Raw genomic sequence first — 14,859 nt, forward strand, 5'->3', positions numbered from 1 at the left:
AGACGCGCCAAAAACAATACCTTCCATTTCATGGAGGTAACAAGAATTCGGAGATCTCATATACAGTTTTTGTAACTGTTTTTACACAGTATACTACAGTACAGAACAAAATAACACAGGCTTTTGTTTTCAAACACACAGATAAAACAGTAGCACCTTTGGCCTGAAATAGGCCAGCCTATTCCGGAGGGAGAACCTCATTAATCAAACCGGCGCGCTGACCGCTGGTGTTTTGTTGCATAACCAGCAGATTTGTTTCCCCTGCCTTACGAACCGGAAGTTCTGCTGCAGTACCAAGGTCAGCCACCAGGAGCCCCATATTTGACCTTTGGCTTTCTAAGACCTACCAGCTGAGCATACCAAATATCATCACAATCCATAAAGGCGTTCTGAAGTTATGCTGACTACAAATGTGCGGAAACACACACACACACACACACACGCACACACAGACGCGCCAAAAACAATACCTCCATTTTTCATGGAGGTAATTAACACTCATGTCCCGACTTTAGAGCTTTAGATTTATGTAAACTTTGCAGAAGGGGGGCGCCGCCACAGGTATTCCATTGTGTTCAAGGCGCCGGTAAACATCCTTTGATCTTCTGAGATTTCGTAGCAAACACTTGCTTATTTTACAGCGCCACAATATATTAGTATTGTGTTTGCCCCTGCAAATCTTGTCAGTTTATAATCCACTTCAAATGTGTGATAGGAAACCCGTGACTCCTAGCCTGTTGTTTTCATTGAACATTTACATAGCCTCTATAGCTACCAGGCTTGGGGAGGCGGCTGGAAAGAGTGGAAATCGGCCAAATAGAGAGATAAGCATGCCAAGGGAGTTTGTCCGTCGAGAGAACAGTTCGCCGCACCCCAAGCCTGTGCGGAGTCGCTACGATCAAACGGTATAAAACTAACCCCCTCATTATTCCAACAAAAGAACTATCTCAGCGCAGAAGATCATTTAAGCAATAAACCAACCAGCGCGTCGAGGGGAGCCGAAATGTTCTCTCAACGGACAAACTCCCTTGGCATGCTTATCTCTCTATTTGGCCGATTTCTACTCTTTCCAGTCGCCTCCCCAAGCCTGGTAGAGGCTACATTTGCACACAATGACTGTTTGCTGAGGTCAGGTAGCTATAGTGTTTAAAAAACCCTCGGGCCGTAATTATGGTATTTTGTGTTTCAAATGAAATTTGTCTTCATTGCTTCGGTACTTTGTACTATATTGTGACATGTTTATGAATTTGGCCGAAAAAAAACTACAAGAGAAATGTTAAAAATGTGCCTACAGATAGAAAACATGTGATAAGGAACGCCCCCAGTTTGGCATACTCATATGTGCTCGTATCATTGCCTTGATCCGTGGGTCGCGAATTGGATCTTCTATGGCCAGGGATCTTCTCTGGTATACTATCCCTTTATTTCGGGCAATTTCTACTATTTTTCCAGCGATCCGCGGTGCCTGGTAGAGGCTACCTTTTTCTGTCAATCAAAAATTATTCCGCTCTATTTTTTCAGATAATCCGCCAGTTTGGCATATTTATGTATCATTGCCCTATTCATAATTTGTTGAATTATGACCTCTGGGCAAGTGGCCTCTGTCTGAGACAATTAACCAACGCCCCTTTTTCTGTCAATCAAAAATTATTCCGCTCTATTTTTTCAGATAATCCGCCAGTTTGGCAGATTTATATGTATCATTGCCCTACTCATAATCTGTTAATTATGACCTCTGGGCAAGTGGCCTCTATCTGAGACAACCAACGCCCCTTTTTCTGTCAATCAAAATTATTTCGCTCTATTTGTCAGATAATTTTCGCAATTATGGATTACCCACCTCATTTCAAAATTCACATATAAAAACATTGACTATAACTCTTGTACATAATGTCCCACATGTTATTACATGTTGTATTTTTAGCTTGAAATACACGATTTCTTTATTCTCGTGCATATATGTATCTGTATCTGTATAGCCGGTGTAACCGCCCTTCGGCGTAACACACCAGCTTCGCAGGCACGCAGCGCGGCGGCAGCTAGCTATATCACACCGAACGACTTGTTACACTCAATCTTTGCACATTTGATTGCAGGAGTTGTTTAAAGCTTTCTAGTGATGATGCCCAACTGTGCTTGGTGGCAACGAGTTCCAGTCTACGATAGTCCTGGGGAAATACGAGTTTTTGAATACCTCAATTCCTGGTTGATAACTCAAATATTTGAAAGCATGACTGTTTCTCGTTCTTTTCTGGGCTGGTATCAGATACTTAGTGGTTGGTACGTCCACCAGTAATGCCCTATTAGCATATGCTAATTACAAACGATTTATGCGTTTATAATCCGCGTGTTTGTTTCTGCACACAACCCTTCTAAAACCCCTGCTCGGGTTAACAGTGATAGCTTCACTGCACCATTGTCAATAAGTTGAAAACCTGGTGGCAACAAAACAACCTCCTCCATACACTCACAGTAAAGACCAGGAGAAGGACGAGAATGGCTTGCAAAGGCTTTCTACTGGTGACACTTGCCTGGGTAATTTTGGCCCTGTTCAAAGTAAGTCCAACACCCTACTAATAGCCTCCATAGCATGCCAAACACTGGGGGTTTTGGAGGTCTTCATGGTATTTGGGAGCTTTTATGTGCGATTTTCTGATTGCATATAGACAACATAGCCGGCCTGGTTGAAATACCCCCGTTTTTTAGAACTGGGCTTATCAGAAAACAGCCGAAGACTACCAAACCTCCAGTATAAGCCTGTTTCTAGACCTCACTAAGTGTAATTCAACACAATAAAGCTGAAAAAATTTTTATCGTATAAATCTAATCGTCTTGATCGTATTTTACCTTCTAAGGGGTGTTTGGAAACATTGTGAAAATTGTTGCCATCCTCGTCGAAAAAAATAGAATATAGATGGAAACATTGTAAAAATTGTTGCCATCCTCGTCGAAAAAAATAGAATATAGATGGAAACATTGTAAAAATTGTTGCCATCCTCGTCGAAAAAAATAGAATATAGATGGAAAAATAAAGTTATCGGCCAGTCTAGAGTTTTGAACGTTCTTGAAATTGTCCCTTCAAGTTTTAAATCCTGTACAGCTGCGTTTGGGGTGTTAGGATGGTGACAATTCTTAGGCCGGTACTGTTGGCTTTTGGCTGACTTATAATTAAATATATTTCATGATCACTTTAAGCATAATTCTCCAAAGCCTTTGGAACATAAATTGTCCTAATATTTCTTTCATCGATTGACTGATTGATACATTCAAACACTTTTATTCACACTATCGTTGAATGTATGTATTGGATTGACTTGAATTGAAGGTGACTGGTGCCACAAAAACAAGACGTCAGACCGACTGTGAAGGTGAGCAATGAGTTTTCCCTTATGAAACACCTGTGTCCATAATATCACCAGGGTCCATAATATCGCCACCTTGAGAAACAGTGTACTTAAAGATATTTTTACTGCAACATACCCTAGGTATGTACATTTGAGGTGTGCAGGAGTGCATACCAAAAGTATGTTGCAGTAAAAATTTCTTAAAGCACACAATTTCTCAAGGTGGCGATATTATGGACCCTGGTGATATTATGGACACGGATGTTACATGTAGTAGTAGAATGGTTTATCTTATTTAGAACCTCAAACATACACAATACGCTCTGACAACAGACTCGCAGGCAACCAAACTGGATGCCTGAATTACTCTGTGGTCAACACAAAATATCATTAAAATATGGTATCAAAAGGTATTATTGTTAAAAATATTATTGCACATTATTACACATTGCTAAAATTTATATTACTTATAATATTCCTCTGCTTTAGACATTACGCAGATCTGGAGTTATAAATGGTTTGAACGTCAATATGCATATTTCCAAACGTCACATTTGGCCACGGCAAGTAAATTTTATGTATGACATCCTCCGCAGACGACAAATCTAATGCGAGCGGGCGAAAAAAAACAAGACGGGCCGAAAAAAAGGTTCCTACATTTTAAATTTTTTAATTCAATCATTGTACAAATGGTTTTGATTCCGTGGGAACATCACATATACACAGCCAGCATCACATATCACTGCATCAAAGTAAGAAACAAAACATTGAACCAGAGCCTTTTTTGTCTCCTCTCGTCATAGTTATCTGCCATCCACCTTCCGGCATGGCAGACATCTTTGCCCATTTTCGGCAGGTTGACCACTGTCAGAAGGCAACAAAATTTCTGTTTTTTTTCTAAAATCAGGCGAAAATTAATGCGCGCGCTGATGTCATCCATAAAAATTACTTGCTGTGGCCTTAGGCAGGTTTTTCCTTATCCTCAACATATTAGGTACATCAGATGTTACAGCTGTCAACACTGCAACGACGCTAAATATCGGCTTTATTTAGGGCCCGGTAACGTATATGTCGTGCAATCGTAAAAAGATACCAGTACAAAAATGATAGCCCCATAAAAACGCATAAAACACACAAAAAATAAATCGAAGCCCAAAACTCTGCTTGGAGAGTAATTTTCTCTCTTTTTAAGTGTGCCAGACTAGCTTATTATTTAAGTATCCAATATTTCCCAAGTTTCTCACACCTCAACAACCACCAAAAGACTATATTACTGCTTACGTAAGTCTCCCAACCGACTAATTTTTCAAAGAGTCGGACAATTCATCTCCCACTGCCTCCTGAGAAGTCAAACCTCCTAACAACTTGGCTAGAATAGCATACTAGTTGAATAGCTCTATCTCCTATACTCTCCAAGCAGAGGTTTGGGTTTTGGGGTATTTTAGTGTGTTTTTAGGCTTTTGTTTTGGGGGGGGGGGCTTCTGTGGGGAAAAAAATTCAGTGCAAAAGAGAAACCCCCCCCAAAAAAGCCTAAAAACACACTAAAAATACCCCCAAAACCCAAACCTCTGCTTGGAGAGTATATCTCCTATTTATGTGAAGCATATCCACTTTCTACCATGTATACCAACGTTATGTTAGTTTCAAAGTAGATAATTATAGTAAGTTAAATAAGCAGACCGTATAAGTAGAACTCCATGTTAGCATAATTATAGTCTTAAATTCACCACATTCAGTATACATTGTTTTTGTAAATTTCTGCTTGCAATTAGCCCTCGGGCACGAACTTGCAATTAAGGACATACAGATTATTAAAAAATACTTACCACGAGGAAAAATATCTGAAAATTTCAAACATCCGACACAGAACAGCCATCACAAAACTCCGGATAAGTTCACACAAACTCCACATAGAAAAAGGCAGACACAACCACATTCCCCTGGAACAAAGGATTTGCCAATTTTACGATTTAGATAAGATTGAGGATGAGTATCATTTTGTAGTCGATTGTACGTTATATAGTAATGAGAGAGATTTCCTATATTCTTATATACTAGATAAGTTCCCCAGCTTTGGACATTTAAATGAAACAGAAAAATTCATATTTCTTATGAAACTTGACAAACCATGTATCATTAGTTCTATATGCTCGTACATCTATAACTGCGTTAAGAAGCGAGAAGAAGTCGAACAATGTAAATAGTAGATCACATTACTATGTATAGTTTAAGTATCACTGATGTATCCTTTTTCCCTGTCTATTCATGACCTGTACTTAGCTTGTTAGAGCACAAACGTACAATAAAGGTCTTTCATTCATTCATTCATTCAATAAACAACTTATAACTTATGCCGTGGTTTTCTTGACATGTAGGGGAGAGCGGGCGCTTTAAGACCAGGCGTACCTTTGTGTACAACTATGAAGCTGTGACGGAAACAACCCTGGCAGCAGGAGGTAGCCGCTTCTGGTCCAAGTTGTCTTGTAAACTACAGGTAAGATGTTGACATAAATATATAATTTTTCATAAATGTTCAATAATAATAATAATAATTGTTTATTGATTGATCGATGAGTACAATCTCTAGCATGTGGCAGCGCAACTAAGTAAGTAGCGCTGAATTGTATGCTAGTGTTTAAAAACAGGGAAACAAATATTGCACAGTTAACAAATAGACAACTAAATAAGTGAGTATTTCACAGTTAACATAGACAACTAAATAAGTGAGTAAAATTAGCTTAACAATATTTACAATATCAACCAATAAGTTATCAATAACATCAGTGTAAAAAATAATAATTTTATTGTGTGTTACATGATAACTGATCTTGATAGAGCTAGCTAGTCATGGGAGATTTACTATATGCCATATTTGTTTAAAAGACTCGTAAGGTACTGTAGGGGATCGGGCTATTTCTGTATCGATTTGTTCTGGGGAGCGGGACAACGAGCTGATTAGACTGTTTGCAGGTTCTAATGTGGGTCGTCTCACGGCATGGTGGTAGCCAGGATCTGAATGGGGACTTGAAAAGGGATCTGGCAAATTCAATGTTGAATTCGCAACCATGCACACACGTGTATAACGTGGATAGCATTGCGTGCAAGTTGTGTACATCAGGAAGATTGGACAAATTTTATAATGAAGTGTCGACGGCGATGTTTTGGTGTCATGGGCACATTAAATTTTAGAAAAAAGAACGCCGTACTGAAAAGTAAATTTGCATGCTAGCTCCCTTTAATTATTGATATGAATCTTTATTGCATGTTCTTGCCCAGATGGGCTAAATGCACAAGAGGACATGTAGTATGCAAAACATGAGTATTGCATACTGGAATGCTATATTCTAATGCAAAGTGCTAGTAATCTATACATTACACCAATACTATATACTACCTATCATCCATCTACTGTTAGTTGCCCTTTCTTCTCTCTTTTTGAAACATTTGGAAACATAATTACATAGTTTGTCTACTGTACATTCGTTCTTGCATGACACCAAGTGTTGTGTGAAACATGTCCTGCTTTGACATTTTCTTACATATCTTGTCTAAAAATATGTTTCTAAAATCATATCCAGTTACTTTTTGGCGTATCGTATTTCCTGGATGTCTAACCTTCCTCGACGTACATGTTACGTTATGTATATTATATTGAGTAACATACTACATAGGATAGAAAGAAAAAAGAAAGAACAACGTTAAAGTCTTAGAAATGCAAGAGAATACATTTGATCTTATCTAGGTCTTAAAGATTTCTTCTCTCTTATGATACACATGTAGATCAACTCCCCGGTAGGCTGCCTGCTGTCCATGTCCGTCAGTGAGTGTACTTTTTCCTCGGTGGAACGGGAGACAAAGCCCGCCCAGGCCGACTGGCAACCCCTTCCGCACTCCCGGGAACTCGCGCAGGAGCTGGAGAAGTCCCCCCTCTACTTCCGACAGGTAAAATTAGCCCAGAAGAGAACAATACATAGCCATAACTTCATGTAATAACTAGAGTCATCAACCAATGATTGTCTGTGTGGGGTCGTGTGGTGTAGCGGCAGAGTGCGCGACTCGGAACCTAGAGGTCCCGGGTTCGAGTCCTGACATGCCACCGATCCTGCCCTTGGGAAAGGCACTTTACACGACTTTCCTCACTTCGCTCAGGTGAACATGAGTATCGTCCTGTCATGTATTTGTCCCGTGTTGGTGGCGGCATTAATATAAGTTTAAAAAACTTGAGTGGGCCCTCACCACGTCTGGTAATTACATGTTGGAATAAAACAAAACAAAACAAAAACAAAACAAAAAAACAACGACAACAAACAACCAAGGATTGAGTTGCTCAAGAATTCATTCTTTCCTGGAACTATCGCAGAGTGGAACTCACTGTCACCAAGTACAGTAGGGGCATTACCATTAGATAGCTTTAAACAATGTCTAAAGTTAGATGTTCAAGGCCCAGGGTTAGGTGTAACAAGTCGATCGGTGTAATGAGCCAGTTGCCGCCGCTCCGCGTATACCTGCGAAGCTGGTGTGTTACGCCGAAAGGCGGTTATACCGGTTATACAAATACAGATCCAGAAAATCGCGATGGGAATAGTTACTTTTGGCGGGAGGGGGAGGTAGAAGTTGTGCATCAAGCAGTATAACGAACATAGGAAACAGGAGAGGGAATGAATATACAATAAGATATGAAACAAGGACCAGCAGTATGAAATAACAAGTTGGGTGTCTAAAGAACAAAGCATAATATAAACCTTGAACTCTCAGATTCATATGGCAAGTTTGTTTATTTAATCAATTATTTCATTGTTTAATTTTGATGTCTAATTCAAATATGTTTTGTCATGTATCATAGTTACCTTTGTTTGGGGTAGGCCCTTTAAAAAACCACTTAGGTTTCTGGCCTACCCCGCATATTCTCTTATTGTTATTGTTTGATTATGTAACTTTTTTATGGGTGCAAATAATAAATAAACAATAAACATTATGGCATTTTTCAACCCTCATTGTTGAAGTTAAAGAAAAAAACAGAGACTAAGCCATTTACGTTATATGAAATCATTTTTGTTCCTTCAATTCATCGAATATTCTTATTTTTTTGTCTTCTTTTGTTCTAAAGGAGAATGGTCTTATTACCAGACTGTACCCGCTGGCTGACGATGCTGCTTATCTAGTGAACATCAAGCGGGGGATGCTGTCCCCTTTACAGCTGCGAGTGAAGGAGGGATATGTACCAGACTCTGAGTCATACAGGTCAGATCAACATAACACACGCTTAGCACACAGAGGTGGCTTCGAATTGCCCAAGCCGAAAACCGCCTCAGCCAAAAGAACATTCCTGTATCGATGCATCAAAACTTACAACTTATTTCCTGAACACATCAGATTGTCTGCACCTACAACTTTTAAGAAACATATCAGGGATTGGCTGAAAACTAAAGTGGACACTTCCCAACCTCTGCAATCATGGTGGTAGTGCGACGACTGATGTATAGAATTACTTGCTCTTAACTGTATTGAGACCTCTGACCTCTCAGCAGTTTTATACCCTATGTTGTATTCCCATTTCCCATGTCGTATTTCATTGCTATGTTGCATTTTATTTGCCATGTTGTATTTAAGTTACGTTCGCTTCTTGTATATGTATGTATGTATAGTATATTGCAGTGTTTGTATTCAAACGACTCCAGGAAGACTAGTGTTGTATTATTGTTGTACGCACTAATGGAGATCGATCAAACAAACAATAAACAAATAAACAAACAAACAGGTAACCAAAGAACCCTTTTAGATCCTCTTACTCCGAGGCATGCAGTTAGGCCACACCGTCTTAACTTTATGGATGACATCCTCTGAAGACCACCAAACTAGTGTGCGCGGGCGAAAAAAAAATTCCGGCCCAAAGTAAAAATGCTACTAAACCAAAGGAATACAAAGCTGGTTTAGTATTGTGAATTTACTGCAGTACATAGCGACTTATACGACAAGCCGGCACATGCTGGCTTTTTGCGGAAATTAATGAATCGGCACTGTACGTATGTACTGAGTTCTTGAGTCGTGTCATATGTCATCCATGAAATGAAGTCGTTGTGGACTTACTAATAGCTTCCCAAGTTGCTGGAAAGTATACCAACGTACTGGGTGGCCGGCAAATTGTACCCTATAGTCGGCAAACTCCACCGGTATACTGTTAAGTCTTATGGGCCAATTTCTATTAATTTTGGAGGATCGTGGGCAGCCTAATAAACTTAAAACAAACGAAGCAGTCCCTTTTACCCATCGGCTGTCGACTCTGGAATCTTAACTAAGGAAAATTTTATGACCATTTTTGGACGTTTTTAAACATAAAAATGAAATTCCATTATCGACAGTGTGTGTGCACATTTTGCTTTACAGAACGGTATTTTTCAAGAACTGAAAAATGTCAAAGTATGAATGTGTTCATTAAAGACATCCAGTGCAGTTTTTAGGGCTTAGAAACCCGATTTTTTAAAGTCAATATTATAAGCATTTATCTACATACGTTTATTGAAACCACACTATCCCAATGTATATTGACCCTCTTGGAGCAAAAATTCCAGAATTCTGACGGAAAATGGTTACTGGAAGGGCCCTGGGCTGATTTTTAGGGTACCTGCCAGAAAATAAAGGACTAATCTTGGGGTTCGTTTCTGCAGTTTTAAATACCATATATATAAGTATGAAATGCTGATTTAAATGTACTAATGTGAAGAAGTATGTGTCAATATCACAAAGATAGCCTTATTCAGAATATTTCCAGTTTTGCTGAAATTGCATTGGATGCCATTAAAGTCTTATTTCTCATTGAATAGCTACCTTGGTGCACACGGCCAGTGTAACGCTGACTACAGAGTAACAGAGCGCAACTCTGATGACGTCCCGACCAAGATGGCGATCAGCAAGAACCTGGCTGATTGTGTGCAGCCCACATCGGACGAAGAAAACGTAAGACGCGCTAAAATAACTAGTTACTTCCATGAAAAATGGAGGTATTGTTTTTGGCGCGTCTGTGTGTGTGTGTGTATGACTGTATGTATGTGTGTGTGTGTGTGTTTCTGCACATTTGTAGTCAGCATAACTTCAGAACGCCTTTATGGATTGTGATGATATTTGGTATGCTAGTAGGTCTTAGAAAGCCGAAGGTCAATGTCAAATATGGGCCTCCTGGTGGCTGACCTTGGTACTGCAGCAGAACTTTTGTATTTTGAGGGAAAACAGATGTGCCGGTTATGCAACAAAACACCAGCTGTCTAACGCAAAACACGTGTGGACGCTGCGCGCCTACCCGGTTTTATTAACGAGGTTCTCCCTCTGGAATTGGCTACATGTACATATACTGAGTCGACCCATATCTATTACAGCCTGACCTATTTCAGGCCAAACGTGCTACTGTATTAGCTTTTTGTTAAAAACAAAAACCTGTGTTATTTTGTTCTGTACTGTAGTGTAGTGTACTGTGTGAAAACATTTACAAAAACTAATATATTTCATGGAGGTTTGAGATCTCCGAATTCTAATTATTTCACTCCATACTTCAGTATGGAGTGAAATACTGTTTTTACTGATGATTCTTCTCCTCCTCCTTCTCCTCCTCCTCCTCCTCCTGCCACTTCTTTAAATTGATTCAACTCCTTCATTTTTGGGAGAAATTACCTGGAATTTCGTATAGAGGTAGAGTGGGTAAATACCCCTAGGGTTTTTTTAAATTTTTTTGATACAAGCTTTTACAATCGTTTTATTTGCTTTTTTAACGGTCCCCATAGGAAAGTACTGTGGGGGCGTACGCGCGTGACGTAATAAGAAAGGAATTCGGCGGCATGCCCATATATGGGCATGCAAGCATGAACCTGACGCAGACCAATCTATTCTTCTTGCTGATTGGCTGTTGGATTTGATTGGATTAACTCAATTAACACCTGTTCAAAGCCATTCCATTTTGACAATATGAACTCAAGTGTTTTGGTAGGTACAGCACAGGCCACGAAATACGCATCAATATTCGAGGGACGTTCTGCGGGAGAGTGCAGGACGCTGTGCGGGACTTCCCTCGGGAGAGTGCGGGACGTCCTCCGGGAGAGTGCGATACGTTCTGCGGGAGAGTGCGGTACGTCCAGCGGGAGAGTGCGGTACGTTCTGCGGGAGCCAGACATTTTGCTCTTCTCTGTTGGAACAACGCAAGTTGGAGGTCAATGACCTGTGCCCGGCGTGTAAACAAAAAGTTACGCGGTACGTAATGTGTATCGTCGGCGCGCGCGCCACGGTATCAACAATTTTCCGCAATCTTTACCAACTAGTATTATCTAGGTTCTGTTATCGATCTCCGAAGAATCACCAAAATTGTAGAGTGGACAGGCGTTCGTTTGTTGTTGTTGAGAACATCGCGAGACGGTTTCCTGGCGAGCGTCGAGGGCTTGCATGCCCAACTGTTTTCGAAGATTGGACAGGGAGCGGCTGTAATCAAAGGAGCCGGCGGCTTCTGCTAGCCGGGTTGATAGTTAAGTAATATCAAGGTGGTTCAAAAGCAAACCTGATAAAGAAGGAAATCCCGTAGTTAATATTTGAAAGTCTTGGTGCCTTGAAGCGATCGATATTGCCATGCTGTTTACTTTATATGACATACAATGCAGTGAGTGATGTGTATCGCACCGAGTTAGCTCGGTTGGTAACGCGCAAGGCGGCAATCCCAGAAATTGTGAGTTCGAACCCCAGTGCATCGGATATTAACATTTTTAACAATTTTATCATTTTTAACAATTTTATCAGTTTTAACAATTTTATCAGTTTTAACAATTTTAACAATTCTGCATTTTAACAATTTCAACATTTTTATTTTCTTTTCGTTGTTTTGCTTTTAACATTCAAAAACTGATTGTTCTTACTCAAGAATGTCAATAACTTAGAATGTCAGTCTTTTGTATTTTTCCAACATACAAACTAAAATCACTTTGATGTTGTCACAAAAGTATGGAGCTGACAAGAGAGAAGGAGTACGGCACTGTGCCAGTGTGAAGAATCTACAGAGGTATTACCAGTCACTAGTAGCAAGAGATAGACCACATTGAATGATGACGATGAGGACGAATCATATGAAGTACTATCACAGCTAGTACAGAAATTCTACTGCTTTACTTTACTTTACTTTCTTTCACTCTGTACATGCAATTAGCTCACTGGCATGATTTTAAAAATAAAGGTTATGATAATCATATTATATGTATAGCTTATTCAATGTATGGCTTCATAGTTTATGTGATTGTTAATAATTAAGGCCATGTTGATTTGATTGTATGGATGGCATCTGTGCGCGCATCGGTTTTCGTTAATTTAAAGCTAAGTTTACGACAATGATACAAAACATCTGGAAACTAAGCAAACATACTCTGTAAATTTATTACTGTAATTCCCAATTTTTTTTCACTGTACCGCAACGTAACGCAAGCGGGAGGTCTATGTTCACGGTTTCACTGTCACCTCTGTACCGTGAACTTATCATTACAGTTAGGAAATAATTCCTGGACTTTCTTTTTCCTGCAACTGTCACCACCGTGAATATATAGTTCCGCGAACATGCCCATGTTTCTCAGACCGTGAAAATTTTGCTACCGTTAGTAGTAGTTGCAATTTCGTCATTAGTAGTATTTAGATACCTGCAATATATAACTTGAGATTGAGATAAGTGTAAAGTAAAGCTGTCGAGATTTAAAGTGCTTGTCGTTGTATCTTTGTAAAAAAATAAGGGAGATAATGGCCAAGTGCCATTTTTGTAAATATCTGTCGAGATTCAAAAAGCTTGTCCTTGTATAATTGCAGTATGATTTATTCAGAATCTTCTATTTTTGTATGGGGAGGGAGATGGAGTGAAATATTACATTTGCTCCGAAGCAAATGTTGGCCTTTCTAGTTAGAGTTGTTTTACTTCATCTACTTCAATTTACGGAGTCAAGTGTTCGTGACTAGTTGCATCAGGTTGGTAAGACACTGAGTAAAGAGACTCTTTTTACACAACCAAGTCTTTTTATTCAGACGACGTTTCGGTGACTATCTGTCACATTCTGACTGGTTCACATTGCATTGCAGCACAGGTGTCGCTGTTACAGATGCATTCCCAAATGCATCATATGCGTGATTGGCTTTCAGGGAAATGTATCTACAATGCGCTCCCAAACGTGCGGAAGTTGGACATATATACATAATGGTGGTCAGTTTTATTTTCTTTCTTTTCTTTTTTATTCCAACATGTAATCACCAGACGTGGTGACGGCACACTCAAGTTTTATCAACTTATATTAATGCCGCCACCAACACAGGGGATAAATGCATGACAGGACAATACTCATTTGCACCTGAGCGAAGTGAGAAAAGTCATGTAAAGTGCCTTTCCCAAGGGCACAAGATCGGTGGCATGTCAGGACTCGAACCCGGGACCTCTAGGTTCAAAGTCGCCCACTCTGCTGCTACGCCACAGTTATTTAACAGTTACAGAAAGTAATGCAATGTGGACCAGTCAGAAATGCCCCGAGGAAGGTGACAGACGGTCACCAAAACGTCGGCTGAATACTGAAGACTTGGTTGTGTAAAAAGAGTCTCTTTACTCTCGATTTGTACAGAATATTCCTAGCGGAGCGACACAGGAGTGCGAGTACACGCTCAAATCCTCTGGCTCGGGCATGATTGATCACGTGACGTGTCGGGAGACGTTCCCAGCTCGTTCCCAGGATGGTGACTCTGCCAGGTCTTCAGTCATCGTCCAGAAACACAGACTCCTGCACGTCAAGTCTCTACCCAGCTCAGTCACCATAAACCTCGGTGGGTGCATATGCAGGTTCCCTGATAGATATCCTATTTGGATCACCTCTAGGGCAAATGAAGTCGACAGCGTTGATACTAGTAGCTATCAGTGTTGCCAAAGTAGAATAATACCAGCCCAGAAGAGAACAAGAAATAGCCATGCCTTCTAGTACCAGAGTATCAACCAATGATTGCGGTGTTGATGAAGTTATTCTTTCCTAGAACTATCGCAGAGTGGAACTCACTGTCACCAAGTACAGTAGGCGCATTGTCATTAGATAGCTTTAAACAATGCCTAGACTTAGAGTTGAATAAAATCTGAGATTTTATACCTCCGGGCTTTTTATTGTATATTTTTCCATGTTGTTTGTTCTGTATAGTTGATGGTGTTGAATTTTATGTGTTAGATTTAGCGTTCCTGGTTGTGTTAATACAGGACTGGTCAACATTTTCATCTGCAGCCCATACCATGTACCCACGGTAAAAATGCATGTCGAGAACGTCTGAGACAGTATACCACGGTATTTGTAAGTTAAGAAGTCGTAATATACGCCGAAAACATCCAAGATTGCGCAAGGCGGCGTTGACCCCTGACCCATTGGCCCACCCGGAAGTTGCGCTGGCAGCCAGCCCAGCGCCGCGCGCGACCATTTTCAGATTTTTACGCCCCAAAACACATATACAATAAAACAAAAAAACCTGACACCATCTACAGCCC

At 40.1% G+C, this 14,859-nt stretch overlaps 1 protein-coding gene across 1 annotated transcript in view; it reads left to right on the forward strand.

Annotated features, from left to right (window-relative positions):
* The first annotated feature begins 2,496 nt into the window (after nt 1-2,496).
* Nucleotides 2,497-14,859, forward strand: part of LOC109479727 — a 21,488-nt gene continuing 9,125 nt past the window's right edge. Inside the window, exons 1-7 of the mRNA XM_019781716.1 lie at nt 2,497-2,556; nt 3,326-3,368; nt 5,720-5,838; nt 7,125-7,286; nt 8,452-8,585; nt 10,166-10,298; nt 13,961-14,159. Of these exons, the coding sequence (XP_019637275.1) occupies nt 2,497-2,556; nt 3,326-3,368; nt 5,720-5,838; nt 7,125-7,286; nt 8,452-8,585; nt 10,166-10,298; nt 13,961-14,159 (850 nt within the window). The remainder of the gene's footprint in view (nt 2,557-3,325; nt 3,369-5,719; nt 5,839-7,124; nt 7,287-8,451; nt 8,586-10,165; nt 10,299-13,960; nt 14,160-14,859) is intronic.

This window comes from Branchiostoma belcheri, unplaced genomic scaffold (assembly GCF_001625305.1).
Source record: "Branchiostoma belcheri isolate BF01 breed outbred unplaced genomic scaffold, Haploidv18h27 scaffold5, whole genome shotgun sequence".
NCBI lineage: Eukaryota > Metazoa > Chordata > Leptocardii > Amphioxiformes > Branchiostomatidae > Branchiostoma > Branchiostoma belcheri.